This window comes from Xyrauchen texanus, chromosome 31 (genome assembly GCF_025860055.1).
Source record: "Xyrauchen texanus isolate HMW12.3.18 chromosome 31, RBS_HiC_50CHRs, whole genome shotgun sequence".
Taxonomy (NCBI): Eukaryota; Metazoa; Chordata; class Actinopteri; order Cypriniformes; family Catostomidae; genus Xyrauchen; species Xyrauchen texanus.
Window position 1 is genome coordinate 6,725,199 of NC_068306.1, and position 16,459 is coordinate 6,741,657.

Consider the following 16,459-nt stretch of genomic DNA (forward strand, 5'->3'; position numbering starts at 1 on the left):
GTCTCTCTCTGTCTCTCTCTATGTCTCTCTGTCTCTATGTCTCTCTCTATGTCTCTCTGTCTCTCTCTATGTCTCTCTATGTCTCTCTGTCTCTCTCGATCTCTCTCTGTCTCTCTCTGTCTCTCTATGTCTCTCTGTCTCTCTCGATCTCTCTCTGTCTCTCTCTGTCTCTCTATGTCTCTCTGTCTCTCTCGATGTCTCTCTGTCTCTCTCTATGTCTCTATGTCTCTCTCTATGTCTCTCTCGATGTCTCTCGATCTCTCTCTATGTCTCTCTGTCTCTCTATGTCTCTCTGTCTCTCTCGATCTCTCTCTGTCTCTCTCTATGTCTCTCTGTCTCTCTCTATGTTTCTCTCTCTGTCTCTCTCGATGTCTCTCTGTCTCTCTCTATGTTTCTCTCTCTGTCTCTCTCGATGTCTCTCTGTCTCTCTCTATGTCTCTATGTCTCTCTGTCTCTCTCTGTCTCTCTATGTCTCTCTGTCTCTCTCTCTGTCTCTCTCGATGTCTCTCTGTCTCTCTCTATGTCTCTATGTCTCTCTCTCTGTCTCTCTCGATGTCTCTCTGTCTCTCTCTATGTCTCTCTGTCTCTCTCTATGTCTCTCTGTCTCTCTCTCTGTCTCTCTGTCTCTCTCTCTGTCTCTCTCTATGATTCAAGATTCAAATAGCTTTATTGGGATGGTGAAAGAAATCTTTACATTGCCAAAGCATTCATAACACTATACAATACAAATAAGTAAATAATTATACAATAAAAATAAATAAATAAATTGAAATAAAGTTTTTTTTTTTTTTTTTTACATGGAAATAAACATTGCAATAAAAATGTTTAATTTTCTAATAGTTATAATAGTGTGTTTAGGTGTATCGTTGGTATCTCTGTCCTGCAGGAGGCTCTTTCTTCGTGACAGGACCTCACGTACCTGGCAGCCAGGCTTGAGCTCGCTGGGCTTTCTCCTAGCAGGAGTGGGAGTTTGTCCATATTTGATTTTTGGTGGAAGTCTTTCTGGTAGGTTGTAAAAAGGGGATAGAAAGTGTCTCTAATGTTTGTATAATTGGGGCAGGATGTCAAAAAGTGTAGTTCTGTTTCCACTTGGTTCTCTGTGCAGTGAGGAGTCGCTCTTCCTTCGGCAGCCAGGTCTGTCTGTGTCTGCCTGTCTCTCTCTCTGTCTGTCTGTGTCTGCCTGTCTGTATGCTCAGTGTGTGTTCACTGAGTCTGGACACGCTCAGGACTTTCCTCGGTTTAGGGTCGCTCACTTTACTCAGGTATCCTGCCAGTTCATATGTTCTGTTTAGGGCCAAATAGCATTCCAATTTACTCTGTTTGGCTGTTGTGTCTGTCCAATGTTTGAGGTATTTCTCTTTTTGTGTTTGAATGATTTGGTTTGGTCTGGCTATGTTTTTATTGTCAGTTTGTGACGTCAGCTCTAAGACCAATCGGCTGAGGGCGTTCTTCTCTGGCTTCAGCTCTTGGTAGGACAGGGCTTTGTGATGGAGGGTCTGTTCATCGCTATTTTTTAAGTGGGCATGGAATTTAATGGCTCTTTTTTGAATCGTTATTACAAGGGGGTATAATCCTAATTCTGCTCTACAGGTATTATTTGGGGTTTTGCGCTGAACTCGTAGCAAGATTTTGCACAGCTCGGTCTGCAGAGTCTCTATTGGGTGTTTGTCCCATTTAGTGAACTCTTGGTCTGTGAGTGGACCCCAGACTTCACACCCGTACAGCGCGATGGGCTCTATTACAGTTTTGATTATTTTTAGCCAGATTCTGATTGGGATGTCAATTTGGATATTTCTCTTAATAGCATAAAAAGCTCTCCGTGCCTTGTCTCTCAAGTCGTTTACAGCCTTTTAAAATTTCCTGTGTTGCTAATATTTATGCCAAGGTAAGTGTAGTCCTGCGTGTGTTCGATAAGCATGTTTTCCAATTTAAAACTATGACGTTGATCTTGGCGGCTGGGTCTTTTTTGGAAAATCATTATTTTTGTCTTTTTGGGGTTAACTGACAGGGCCCATGACTGACAGAATCTGTGCAGGAGGTCTAGATGCTGCTGTAGACCCTCTTTAGTGGGAGACAGCAGCACCAGATCATCAGCAAACAGAAGGCATCTGACTTCAGTGTCCAGTAGAGTAAGGCCAGGTGCTGTAGACTGATCCAGAGCCCTCGCTAGCTCATTTATGTAGATATTGAACAGTGTGGGACTTAAGCTGCAGCCCTGTCTCACTCCACGACTCTGAGGGAGGAAGTCTGTGTGTTTGCTACCAATTTTAACAGCAAATTTGTTGTTTGTGTACATTGATTTGATGATGTCATATGTTTTTCCTCCAATGCCGCACTGGATTCATTGAAGAAAAAGACCTTCATGCCAAATGGAGTCAAATGCTTTTTTTGAAGCCAACAAAGCATGAGAAAATGTTACTTTTGTTTTGGTTAATTTGCTTATCGACTAAGGTATGGAGAGTGTATATATGGTCTGATGTGCGATATTTTGGTTGGAAGCCAATTTGACACTTGCTCAGGACATTTCTGTCTCTGAGAAAATGGGCTAGTCTACCGTTTAGGATGTTGCAGAAGAGTTTGCCTAGGTTGCTGTTTACACATATACCACAGTAGTTATTAGGGTCAAGTCTGTCTCCGTTTTTATGGATTGGGGTAATAAGACCTTTGTTCCAAATGTTGGGGAATATACCTAAACTCAGGATGATATTGAAGAGCTTGAGAATGGCTAATTTGAATTTGTGGTCTGTGTATTTAATCATTTCATTTAGGATGCCATCGACACCACAGGCTTTTTGCAATTTCAGGGTTTGTATTTTGTCTAATAGTTTGGTTAGTGTCATTGGGGAGTCTAAGGGTTTCTGGTAGTCTTTGATGGTTGATTCTAAAACCCTTAGTTTGTCATAAAGGGCATTTTGTTCCTGATTTTTGTTTACATTATTAAAGAGGTTGGAGAAGTGGTTAATCCAAACATCTCCATTCTGGATAGCTAGTTCTTGATGGTAGGATTTGTTTAGTGTGTTCCAGTGTTTCCAGAACTGGTCGGATTCTAAGGATTCTTCAATTTCCCTGAGTTGACTTTTTGTGTTTTTGTGTTTTGTTCTTCTTAAAGTATTCCTATATTGTTTAAGTGTTTCGTGATAGAGATGACGGATGTTCTCATTGTCAGCATCTCTGTGTTTCTGGTTGGATAGGATTCTTAATTCTTTCCTAAGTTTTTTGCAGTCATTGTCAAACCATTTCTCAGTGGCATGTGGTCTTTTTGGTTTTCTTTTTGTGGTTTTTAAGTTGGATAATGTTGCTGATACCTCAAATATTCTGTTCAGCTTGTCTACTGCTAGGTTTGTACCTTCACTATTGTGCGGGAAAGGAGTGGCAAGGAATTGATCTAATAGGGCTTGAATTTTCGGTTGACTAATTGTACTTCGATATGTATCTTTACTGTTTTGTTTCCATCTATACATGTTTCTAAGTGAGTGGAGCTGGGTTTGTTTAGATGCTTCTTGGTTGGGCATTGCTCTGTTTAAGTAGAGGGTTATTTTACTGTGGTCTGACAGGGGGTTTAGTGGGCTGACTGTGAACGCTCTGAGGGAGTTTGGGTTAAGGTCTGTCAGGAAATAGTCGACTTGTACTGCTACCGAAAGGTGAGCTGTAGGTGTATCTACCGTAGGAGTCTCCTCGAAGCCTGCCGTTGACTAGGAACAGACCTAGTGTGCGACACAGATGAAGAAGATGTGTTCCGCTTTTGTTTGTTGTTTTATCATAATTGTGTCTCTGTGCTTGTAAAGGTGTGGGGAGGACGTCTCCTCCAGGCAGGTATGTGTCCCCCTGAGAGTTAAGTGTGTCCAGTTCTTCACCTGTTCTGGCATTCAGGTCTCCACAGAGCAGTACGCTTCCCTGCGACTGGAAGTAATTAATGTCTACTTCAAGAATGGAGAAATTGTCTTCATTAAAATATGGAGACTCTGCTGGAGGGATATAAGTGGCACACAGGAGGATGTTTTTCTCTGTTGTTTTCTATGTCTCTATGTCTCTCTCGGTCTCTCTGTCTTTCTCTATGTCTCTCTCTCGGTCTCTATGTCTCTCTCTCTCTCAGTTTCTATGTCTCTCTCTATGTCTCTCTCTCTGTTTCTCTGTGTCTCTATGTCCCTCTGTCTCTCTCTGTTAATTATTATTATTGCGGTATAATTGTTTATTTTTTTTGACTTCCTGGATTTAGCTCTCTCTCTCTCTTTAGCTCTCTAGCTGTCTAGCTACAGTAAATGTACACTGAAGAAAATAGAAATGTCATTAAACTTACATGTATATGTGTACGTGAGGAACCGATCAGTTAAGCAATATACAATGTTTGGTAATTTATTAATGAGCATTATGTCAGTGTTTATGAGAGTGTTTTTATTATTATGCCCTTGCAGAACACACGCTACGATGTGAATCCTTTGCCAAAAATGCCAACAATTAAAATGAGATATGTTAAGAAGTGGTAATAATGGTAAGCTGTCTACAGACTGTTGGCTTCCACTTGGATCTAGTCCTGCAATCAGTATCTTCATTGTGCTAGCAAGTGTCCAATAGCTCAAAAGATGGTCATTCTGTGTGACTGATCATTTATTAGTCAATGCAGTGGATTCTGAGTGTTTAAGACTAAATTGCTCTCGTGGTTTGTCCAAATGTATTCAGCTACAGATGCTAATATCAATTCTTTTGAGATGATTTGCTTGGTCATCTCAACAGTGACTTGAGATTGCCAGAATGTGAACCGAGCTGATAGTAGAAGGAAAAGAAGCCAGTCATTTATTTCGAATGATTGTCTTTTTAACTGCTTTTTAATCTCTACCGGACATGTAATAATTGCAGTAAGTGCTGTAATTGCTTTGCTAAATTGGATCAAAAGCATTTGTGTAATTGCGCTGATCTCCAGAGCTCTGTTAATTCTCCTGTTTGAAATAAAACTTGGAATAGGATCATTGTTCCACTTTTCTCAGAGGTTTTTCTAATGGATTCATTATTGAAAACGAGCAGCTCTTTTCCTGCAGATTTGTGCGTTGATAATGTGGTAATCCACTTTGTTTTGCGGGATTTCCTTACACGAACTGTAACAAAACTCCTGCAGATGAGCTAGTGCACATGCAAGACGCTATTCCATTTTGGAATTTCAGGTACGTTCTGTTCTTAATGGAACAGATCAAGTAAAAATGGACATTCCATTTTTGTGTTCCACAGAAGAAAGTCATTCTATGGAACATACATATGGAATGACATGTGGATGAACAAATGATCACAGAATGGTCATTGTTGGGTGATCACTTCCTGCGTTTGGGAGCACATGAATGGCAAAATGACTCCCTTGAAGCAGCCACTTTGTTAGTGCTTCACTAACGGCCTTGTAGAACTACTGGGCGCTCCGTTGCATTCCAGACCTGAAAGCCAATTGCCTTTCTTCCCGTTGCCATGGAGACCAGGAGTGATGGTATTGGGGAGCCGACACCTTTTTTCCTGTGTGTAATGATGACAAAAGCTTTCCTGGGGCAGAGCTCGAAGATAACGCACTTATCTCAGACCTCTGGCCTGCACCTCTCATCCTCTACCTTACCCTCCGGCTGTATTCCTCACCACAGACACTTTATTCCGCCACTAATAACGCTCCTCTTTTCCCTCTCCTGGTGGCCACGCTCCCCCGAGTCGCCTTAAAGACAGTGCTGTGTCACAGTGCTGACCGAGCGTTTCCTGTTGCCGTCTCTTGATTAATGTGTCCCCTCCGTTTTCCCACCAAATTAGAATGCGTAATGTGTTGGTTAAGAGTTGCGAGCGTATGCACGTGGACTGATGCTTAAATTCAACAAGGCTCATTTGTATTCTCTGCCAGTGAAGGCCAAGGCCAAATGGTTTTATCAAGGCCGTCTGATTATAGATTGTGAGGGCTTGTACGAAATGGCATTTCAATATTTGTCTTTAACCTGACGAAGTGCATCATCATGACCTCTTATAGATGTGCTCTTATAGCGTGACGTTAAATGTCACTAAATATAATTTAACGTATAGCCTTTCTCAAACACTTTGATTTTTAAGTGTGTTACTATTTTCTAAAGACACAAAAGTTAACAATAGACGCCATTGGCTTTAGTTATTCAAAGGAAACACGAGTAGTAGTTCTGGAAGGGCATGTTGCATGGCCGTTATTTCGTCAACGTGTTTGTCAAAGGTTAGAAGTGATAATCGGCTGCGTTAAATCCACATCATACAGTCGTTCACAGATTTTAAAGAGTTCAAATGTGCTACTTTTATAAAGACCTGAAGTCGTGTATCTGTGATGGATCCAATTGTTTGTAAATTTTTGTAAGTTTTAATTTAGCTTTAAATGCTACATAGAGGAAAATGAGATGGACCATTTTGGAAGACGAAAGATATTTTTTGTTGATGCATCTGAATTCGTTTGTGTCTGTATTTGACTCTTCTCTAAAGGTTCTCCGTTGATATAAACATTATACTTCATATTGCTGACTTTCTTTAGTTTTTCATTTGTTTGATCTTTCTTCTCGTTTTGGTTCTTTTATTTGTTAGTTCGCTCTTTTGCTTGGTCGCTTTTATTGGTGTCCTTTTATTGCTTTCGTTTCCTAGTTGACGTTTTATTTTGCTCTATTTTGCTTTCGGTTGCTTTCTTTTACTTCTGTTCACAATTTATTGCATATCTTTATTCAATTGTTGGTTCTTAAGTTCTTTCTTTTTTTTGGTTTCACTTTGTCACTCTCGTTTGATCTCGTTTTTTCATTCGTTGGTACTTTATGGTTGTTCGCTCTTTCGTTTGCTCTCTTGTTTTCGTTGTTGGTTTTCATGTTTTCGTTTTTTGCTGGTTCGCTCTTTCATTTTTGTTTGTTAATTCGTCTCTTTATTCAATGTTTTTCTTCTCGTTCTTTCATCTAGATGTGTTCTTTACACTAGCAACAATTTATTGGTACTTTATGATTGTTCGCTCTTTCGTTTGCTCTTTTGTTTTCGTTTGTTTCATTGTTAACTCGTCTCTTTATTCAATGTTTTTCTCATTCTTTCGTCTATATGTGTTCTTTACACTAGCAACACTTTATTGGTACTTTATGATTGTTCGCTCTTTCGTTCGTGCTTTTGTTTTTGCTTTTGTTTTCCTTGTTGGTTTTCATGTTTCAGTTTTTTGCTGGTTCTCTCTTTCATTTTTGTTTGTTTGTTAATTCCTCTTTATTCAATGTTTTTCGTCTCGTTCTTTCATCTAGATGTGTTCTTTACCTCTATCAACACTTGTAAGCTTTATATAATGAACACGCACGTAGGGTCACAAATCATAATGGTAGATATTTCCTTTGATAATGTAATTGCGATTTCATTTCGATTAATAGGATTTACATTAGAATACTTCTTTTGTGTGGGGGAGTTTCATGTCGCATTCTTTATATCGGCAATTTATCAAAGCAACTTTGTTCCTGAATTGCTCTAATATTTTAATTGCATGAACAAAAAAGTGCTATTCACATTTTGAATACATTGTACACAGTGTAATTTAGAGAGTGAGCATTACTGATATGCCTTTAGACTCATTTAAACACATAATATTTGCCTTTGCATTATGCACACAACGGCCCAAAACACATGTTGTAAATGGAACATTTTGGCACAATGGACGTGAATGTAAATGAGATGCTGTAATTGACACTTTTCACGGATCACGATTATATAATTGCGACAGCTGTAAATGTAATTGTGATTATTTTGGGGATTAATTGTGGAGCCCTACACGCAGGTATATTAGTGTAATCCATGTTTCATCTGATATGTCTATCACATGGCCTGTCTCAGCTGTTTTCATAACGTTCCAATACCTGCTAATCACAATAAACCCACAATCAGCTCATACAGACATGGGACATCATATTATTCTGCCACAGGCCCGAACACGTGCACATTTCCTACTTTTCCTTGAGTCCTGAGTCTTGTGTGAGGGGCCTGTTCCTAGTGTAAATTTGCATTAGTTTTAAATTAGCTTAAACCTGCATAGATTGAAATCATTTCTGACTTAGTTTTGTCAGATTTCTCTCTCTCTCTCTCGTTGTTTTGCTCCGCTCTAATGGTTCTTCATTAGTGTGTTGTTATAGCAGGCAGCAGCGAGCGCACGTCGAGCTTTTAGTGCTGTCTCACATTTTCCATTTCCAGCTTCAGTCTAACGCAATCACCTGCTCTCTCGATTATTTCCATCAGTTTTTCTTCTTTTAAATCCTTAAGTGAATTATCACTTTTTACTGTGAATTATTACTTTATCTTCACTCAGAGGATGAACTGTCAATTCCCACACGATCAGGAAGCTACAGGCACAATCAAATCACCCAGACATTACAAAAAAATCTGCTTGTTTCTGCTTTTTAAACCCATCTTAATGTCTCGCTTTATAGCATTTCATTGTGCGCTTTCATTGCAACGCTTTAAATGCAGTTTTTGTGTGTTTTCACAAATTGAGAGAGGAGTTAAAATGATTAAATGAAACGTGTTAATTGACTGGATGTCACTAACAAAAGAGCGCGATTGTGATGTCATGTTAAATGGAACATGACATCACAAGGCAGAACACGTTGTTACATTTTGATAAAGATCAAGGAAAATAAAGATCAAGAAATTCTCTATATATATATTTTTATTTTTTTAGACACACAAAATAAGACCAGGAACGCATATTTAGAAAAAAGTAGCAAATTAGGTCCATTTGGGATTATATGTTCACATTAATGTGCTTTGAGCTCAGAACGTTCCTTAAAAATAAATTCAAACTTTTATCATTTGTCTCGAGATGGAAACTTTTAACTCTCACAGCTACAAGAGAAAGTTACAAACTGCTTTCAGAAATGCAGGAGAACTTTTAAAAATGGCAGACGACATCTAATCTTTAAAGAAATGTGTTTTGTTGATTTGCAGACAGTTTCGCGAGTCTGTTTTGGGAAATCACATCGCTGTTGCTTTGATGTCGCCACCCCCCCCCCCCACACACACAGTGCTGCCGTTTCTCCTTTATTCTTACATGAACAAACATTACAAGGGTGTAAAATAAGGACACTAAACCCGTGTTTGTTTGTTGTTTTCTCCCTTCAGAACACGTTTGCTCCATCATCGCCTCCATGCTGAGGAACCTGAAAGCACAGCAGAGAGGTCGACTCCTCAGCAAGTTCACAGAGAACGACTGCGAGAAGGTAAATAAGACGGGTGATGATACGCTTATAAAAATGGCGGAAGTGACTGAAGGAGGTTTCAGGAGAGTTTGGGGCAGATTGGTTTAATGCACTATAAAGAATATTCAGACTTTTCGTGATGGATCAGATGAAGTTGTGGTCATTTATGAATTGGCACTAGAAGCATAAAATCGTTCAATTTGACCAGCAAAAAAAAGTACTTTATTCTAAGATTTAACCGATTATAATTTGGCAAATTTATTTTTAATTTGATTACAAAGCCAAACATCAAATATGTCATTCTTGTGCAAACTAAACTTTTATTGTGAGTCTCAATTCTTTCTTTCATTCTTTTGTTTCTGTTGTTTTATCGTTCATTCTTGTGTTTGTTCATTTTTTGTTCTTTTTCGTGTCATTTATGGTTTGTTTGCTCTGTTCATAATTCATTCTTTCTTTTGTGTGTCTTTCCTTTTCATTGTTTACTTTTTGTGTTCGTTTTTTATTCTGTAGTTCATTTGTTTGTTGTTAATTTTTTTTTCTTCTGGTTTATTTGTTTCGTTTCATTGTTTACATTTTCATTGTTTATTCTTTATTTGGTTGTTTATTTGTTCGTTGTTTATTTTTCCTTTTGTTCATTTGTTAGTTTTTAACTTTTTTTTTTATTGTGTTCGTTGTTTATTTTGTTTGTTTACTTAGTTTTGGTTGTTCATTAGTTCATTGTTTGCTTTGTTCTTTATTTGGTAGTTCATCGTTTATTTTGTTTGTTTAATTTGTTTTGGTGGTTCATTTGTTCTTCTTTTGCTTTGTTCTTTATTCGGTAGTTCATCGTTTATTTTGTTTGTTTAATTTGTTTTGGTGGTTCATTTGTTCTTCTTTTGCTTTGTTCTTTATTCGGTAGTTCATCGTTTATTTTGTTTGTTTAATTTGTTTTGGTGGTTCATTTGTTCATCGTTTGCTTTGTTCTTTATTCGGTAGTTCATCGTTTATTTTGTTTGTTTAATTTGTTTTGGTGGTTCATTTGTTCATTGTTTGCTTTGTTCTTTATTCGGTAGTTCATCGTTTATTTTGTTTGTTTAATTTTTTTTGGTGGTTCATTTGTTCATCGTTTGCTTTGTTCTTTATTCGGTAGTTCATCGTTTATTTTGTTTAATTTTTTTTGGTGGTTCATTTGTTCATCGTTTGCTTTGTTCTTTATTCGGTAGTTCATCGTTTATTTTGTTTAATTTTTTTTGGTGGTTCATTTGTTCATCGTTTGCTTTGTTCTTTATTCGGTAGTTCATCGTTTATTTTGTTTGTTTAATTTGTTTTGGTGGTTCATTTGTTCATCGTTTGCTTTGTTCTTTATTTGGTAGTTCATCGTTTATTTTGTTTATTTAATTTGTTTTGGTGGTTCATTTGTTCTTCGTTTGCTTTGTTCTTTATTCGGTAGTTCATCGTTTATTTTGTTTGTTTAATTTGTTTTGGTGGTTCATTTGTTCATCGTTTGCTTTGTTCTTTATTCGGTAGTTCATCGTTTATTTTGTTTATTTAATTTGTTTTGGTGGTTCATTTGTTCTTCTTTTGCTTTGTTCTTTATTCGGTAGTTCATCGTTTATTTTGTTTGTTTAATTTGTTTTGGTGGTTCATTTGTTCTTCGTTTGCTTTGTTCTTTATTCGGTAGTTCATCGTTTATTTTGTTTGTTCATTTGTTTTGGTGGTTCATTTGTTCTTCGTTTGCTTTGTTCTTTATTTGGTAGTTCATCGTTTATTTTGTTTGTTCATTTGTTTTGGTGGTTCATTTGTTCATCGTTTGCTTTGTTCTTTATTCGGTAGTTCATCGTTTATTTTGTTTGTTTAATTTGTTTTGGTGGTTCATTTGTTCATCGTTTGCTTTGTTCTTTATTTGGTAGTTCATCGTTTATTTTGTTTGTTTAATTTGTTTTGGTGGTTCATTTGTTCTTCTTTTGCTTTGTTCTTTATTCGGTAGTTCATCGTTTATTTTGTTTAATTTGTTTTGGTGGTTCATTTGTTCTTCGTTTGCTTTGTTCTTTATTTGGTAGTTCATCGTTTATTTTGTTTGTTTAATTTTTTTTATTGTTCATTTGTTCCTCATTTGCTTTGTTCTTTATTCGGTAGTTCATTTGTACGTTGTTCATTTTTATCTTTCTGGTTTATTGTTTTTGTTTAATTGTTTCCCCCCCCATTGTTTATTCGACTATTCATTTGTTTGTTGTTTATTTTTTCATTTGTTCATTTGTATTCGGTAGTTAATTTGTTGTTTATTTTGCCAATTGTTCTTTCGCCTCATCACTCATCAAGCACGCATTAATATAATCCATGTTTTGGCTTCTATATGTGTTGTATGAACTTCTACTGCCGTCGTCATACTGTACACTTTGTCTTTTGTTATACATCTCCTTTAGTCGTGGTTAAGGGCCTCCATATGTCACCTGTACATACATGTGTGCCGTTTTACAGAGCTTCTATCGCTCAGCAGTCACTACTCTTAAAATAACCCTCACAGTCCTGCTGGGCTCTGCTTTATCACTCTGACAGCAGCTCTGCATTATTGGTAGTTTCAGCAGCTGAAGGATATTGGCCATATGCGCTTCAGATTGTTACATTTTGTCTGCGCTAGACAGATGATGACAAATGTTTCTGTTTGTCTTTAAATAACACAACCAACGTTTGTCACAGAAGGCATTGATGCCATCAGAGTTAAAGCTGAAGGCATTTCTGTGCCTTTAAGGTTTAAATAGTGACTGTTTGTAGGTTTCCTGAATCACAGTCGGCTATTGGTTGGATTAACAGATAGTCCCGCTTCAAAATCACGCCAATGATTTGAGCCAATGTTGTTGTGTCGTGCTGGTCTGGTTGCTATTTTTTATACCACCTCAGTATTTAAATTTTTTGAGGAACCTACAAAATGGCTTATTTAAAGTTGACTTACAAACTGGAACAGGAGAATTTAAAGACCGATAAATCATATAATTGGCCATTTTGAGATGAGAATTGGCCAAAAACTGCCTAATATAGCACAACATTCTGGTTTTAGTAAGTAAAAAGCCCCTAAACATTTTCCAGAGAGGAATTGAGTATTAGCGATAACTTCTAAACCTTTAATGATGGCTATACTACTAGAATGATGGCTCAGAGAAAACAACATGAAGTAAAAATAAAGCCCCTATAGTACAAAGATGTTTGAAAAGGTGGGTGTGCTTTACTTGCCGATGAACAGCATTGTCATTGTGCCTAGTGCATATTTTTGGTTTTTAGGTATCTTAAGTAGGTATTAAGTAAATATCATGTAAGTTAAGAGTTTAAGAGTTTAATTTAAATTGAGCAATTGTACGTACGTTTTATTTGCTATTATGAAGTTGTACATCGGCCCACCTGCTCAAGATATCTGCTCTTTAGTTGTCCGTATCAACATCGGCCCCTCAAATGCACAGATTGGTCGACCACTAGATAAACAATGGTATTTTATGCATGATCTTTACAAATGTGAAATTGTGTCCTGCAACTGTGCGTGATGTTTCTTTCCTCTGTGTTTTTGTCTCAAATGCATGTCGCATTTTTGGTGCATATGTAACGCACTTATCCCCTCTCGTTTACTTGCTCTCTGCAGGTGGACAGACTCATGGAGCTGCATTTTAAGTACCTAGATGCTGTTCAGCTCGCAGACAAGAGAATTGAAGGAGAGAAGCACGTAAGAACCACACACACACATGCATTTGATTGGCAGTATCTTCTCCATGAGGGCAGATCTGTGCGGTAAGATAAGAGCAGACCTACCACACTCAAACGTCACCGAGAGACCTGCGGGTCGAACACTTGACACACGTTTACTGTGGAGTGCTGGTGCACTGCTCACCTTTACTGCAGAGTACTGTTAAACTCTGATTGCCCTCAGATTCACATCAGTCCCTGCTGGATCTACAGTTTAATTATGCCGTTATTTGGGGTTGAACCTGGGATCCATCAAGGCATTGCAGGTAGTGCATGGACTGATTATTGTTTTGTCTGGAGCCCTGCTATTCTGCATATAGGCTGTACAATTTGAGGTATCTTTCTTGTCTATCGCACAAAACCTGCGGGATGGGTTCCAAGTAATTCAACAGTTCAGTAGTCTGACTTTGGGCTGTTTACAGTTGCCAAGCAACGTAAGGATCAAAGATAATTTGATGAACGGTGCAACCTGCCACATCCATATAGAATTCAATTGATGTGCGGCTCGTCCAATCACATTTTAGAGCTGGAACTATCAGTTTATTAAAACGTGTGGCCTCGGCCAGTGTTAATTAATGTGCAGATGATTAGAAGGCAGATGTTAAATGATGATGATGATTAGCAGGAAAGAGTCATTATTCTTGGTTGTGTAACCGTCTTTTATTATCCAAGCACTATTATGTGTGTAACTATATGTATTTGTGGATATTGTGTTGTAGTTTAGACTAAGGGATATTGCATTGTGTAAGTGTGGTTATACTGTGTGTGTGTGTGTGTGTGTGTGTGTTTGCTGGGGGATATTGGCATGTGGATGTTGCGGATGTGTGCTGGGCACTGATGCAGACTCCAGCGCGCATTTCTCATCCATCCTAGTGTGTGTGTGTGTGTGTGTGTGTGTGTGTGTGTGTGTGTGTGTGTGTGTGTTTAAAACAGCAACTCTGTTTTCAGGAACAATTCAGGGACAGATGATATAGCTAAAAAAAATTATGTCTCAATATAATGTGTGTATATATATATATATATATATATTGCCTTTTTAGAGATATTCAGGACATATCTCAATAGTTATGTATTTGCTCTGAAACTGTTTTTGTACAGTTTCTGATTGTTATTGCAAAATAAACCCCGACAGGGTGATCGGGACCCTGACTTATTACAAGACTACTTGCCAAATAAATAAATGCACATGAAACATCGCATGTAAAGATCACACACTGATCCGAGAAGCAGGAAAGATGACTCGCAATACCCGGATGAGCGGTCTGATACGTGGATGTGCAGATGTTACTGAGAAATATCAGACCACTAGATGGCGCCTTTGACCAATCAGAATAGAGTATTCCAGAGAGCCGTGTAATAATTTACAATTAACACTGGCTGAATGTACAGTGAACTGCTTGTTACACGGCAACCTGTGGTGGTGCAAGGCAACATAGCTCGTAATCAGGAGGTTGCTGGTTCGAGCCCCACAGTCACCACCATTGTGTCCTTGAGTAAGGCACTTAACTCCAGGTTGCTCTGGGGGGATTGTCCCTGTAATAAGTGCACTGTAAGTTGCTTTGGATAAACAGATGATCCTTCAATCATAAAAAATATACCGTAATTTCCGGACTATAAGCCGCAACTTTTTTCCCACGCTTTGAACCTCGCGGCTTATACAATGACGCGGCTAATATATGGATTTTTCCCGCTTTCAAATGTTTTATATATATATATATATATATATATAAAAATACATTCTGTGACGTATGCTCAGTTTTTTGTGGCGTGAAGCTTTCATTAGACCAATGAAATTGCAGAACGGGTTACGGTCAAACAACTTTTTTGTTTACAGTTTAGATTAAATCGAAGCGCTCAAACTTCCCATCATTCTGATTACGGTAGTAATTTTGTCACCCTCACCATGGCAAAGACATGGAGAAATGCATATGATGCTGCTTTCAAGTTGAAGGCGATTGATCTGGCTGTTGGAAAAGGAAATAGAGCTGCTGCACGGGAGCTTGGTCTTAATGAGTCGATGATAAGACGTTGGAAACAGCAGCGTGAGGAATTGACTCAGTGCAAAAAGACATCTAAATCTGAGGCTATTCAACTCCGAAACCGAAGGAGATGACTTCAGTGGTTACATGTGCACAAGAGGAGGAAGATAGTGACCAATGACTTTCTTGGTAGGCTAATGTTTACTGCAAATGTTTTATTACAAGCCGTGTGTGGCAGCGGGGGCGTGGTCAAGCGCCCGTCCAGGAGAGAAAAGCTGTAAGGGCGCCGGTGTTAGACATAATTTAGCTCAGGTGTAAGCGCCCTTACCGCTTTTCTCTCCGGACGGGCGCTTGACCACGCCCCGCTGCCACAACCGTGTTTCGTTAAAGCCTATTTATTTTTGTTACAAGCCGTGTTTCGTTAAAGCCTGTGTAAAGTTCATTTGTTTCAATGTACCGGTAGGCACCTGCGGCTTATAGACAGGTGCGGCTTCTTTATGTTAAAAATAATATTTTATTTAAATAATCAGTGGGTGCGGCTTATATTCAGGTGCGCTCAATAGTCCGGAAATTACGGTATATATATTTTAAAAATAGGGTTACATTTTTTTTTATAAAACTTGTCATAATTACTAAAGAAAGTTGATAAAAAGATCCAATGCGATATCTTGTAATTATATACGAAATAAGAGAGATTTATAAACCATTAAATCTTAGTGGGCTGGTCATTTTTGACTGGGAACACAAAATGTGACGACCATGGCACAAGAGTTCTGATATATCGTTTAGCCTGCTTTCACATCTTAAAGCAGGTGTGTCAATGTAAACCAGTTTGTTGTGAGTGTTACTCCTGTAACCCCGCCGTCAACCTCAGGTGTCTTCTTTGCCGGCCTATAAATCGTCTCTCTGTAGCAGTGACAGGAATATGACTCGGGAAATGTCTCCTCTAGTTTTCCTCCCGTCGACTGACTGCACCAGCTCTCCTCCAGATGGAACAGCACTCTGAGCTTTCTCCGAGCACTATAAAAGTATATCACCCATAGCAGAGCCCTTGTTTAAAAACACCTCAGAGTGCCGTCACGTTCATGTGCACCTGTCTCGCCTCCTTTTACCAGCTAATGACAGATACAAATCCTCGTCGAATTTGCATTTCCTAAACACAGACCTTATAAAATCCCCTCCACATTCTCTCTGCTCTTATTTGTGTTTCATCATTTGTTTTGCTGCAGTGACAAACTGAAAAATGTGTGTGTGTGTGTGTATACATATATACTGTGTGTGTGTGTATACATATATACTGTGTGTGTGTGTATACATATATACTGTGTGTGTGTATATACATATATACTGTGTGTGTGTATACATATATACTGTGTGTGTGTGTATACATATATACTGTGTGTATGTATACATATATACTGTGTGTGTGTGTGTGTGTGTATACATATATACTGTGTGTGTGTATATACATATATACTGTGTGTGTGTGTGTATATATATACTGTGTGTGTGTGTGTACACATATATACTGTGTGTGTGTGAGTGTATATATACTGTGTGTGTGTGTGTGTGTGTGTGTGTGTATATATACTG

At 38.2% G+C, this 16,459-nt stretch overlaps 1 protein-coding gene across 2 annotated transcripts in view; it reads left to right on the top strand.

Moving 5' to 3' along the window:
- Nucleotides 1–16,459, top strand: part of ctnnbl1 (catenin, beta like 1) — a 64,193-nt gene that overhangs the window by 29,419 nt on the left and 18,315 nt on the right. For both annotated transcript variants that reach the window (XM_052100279.1, XM_052100280.1), the window contains exons 12-13: nt 9,103–9,200; nt 12,787–12,867. In XM_052100279.1, the coding sequence (XP_051956239.1) occupies nt 9,103–9,200; nt 12,787–12,867 (179 nt within the window). The remainder of the gene's footprint in view (nt 1–9,102; nt 9,201–12,786; nt 12,868–16,459) is intronic.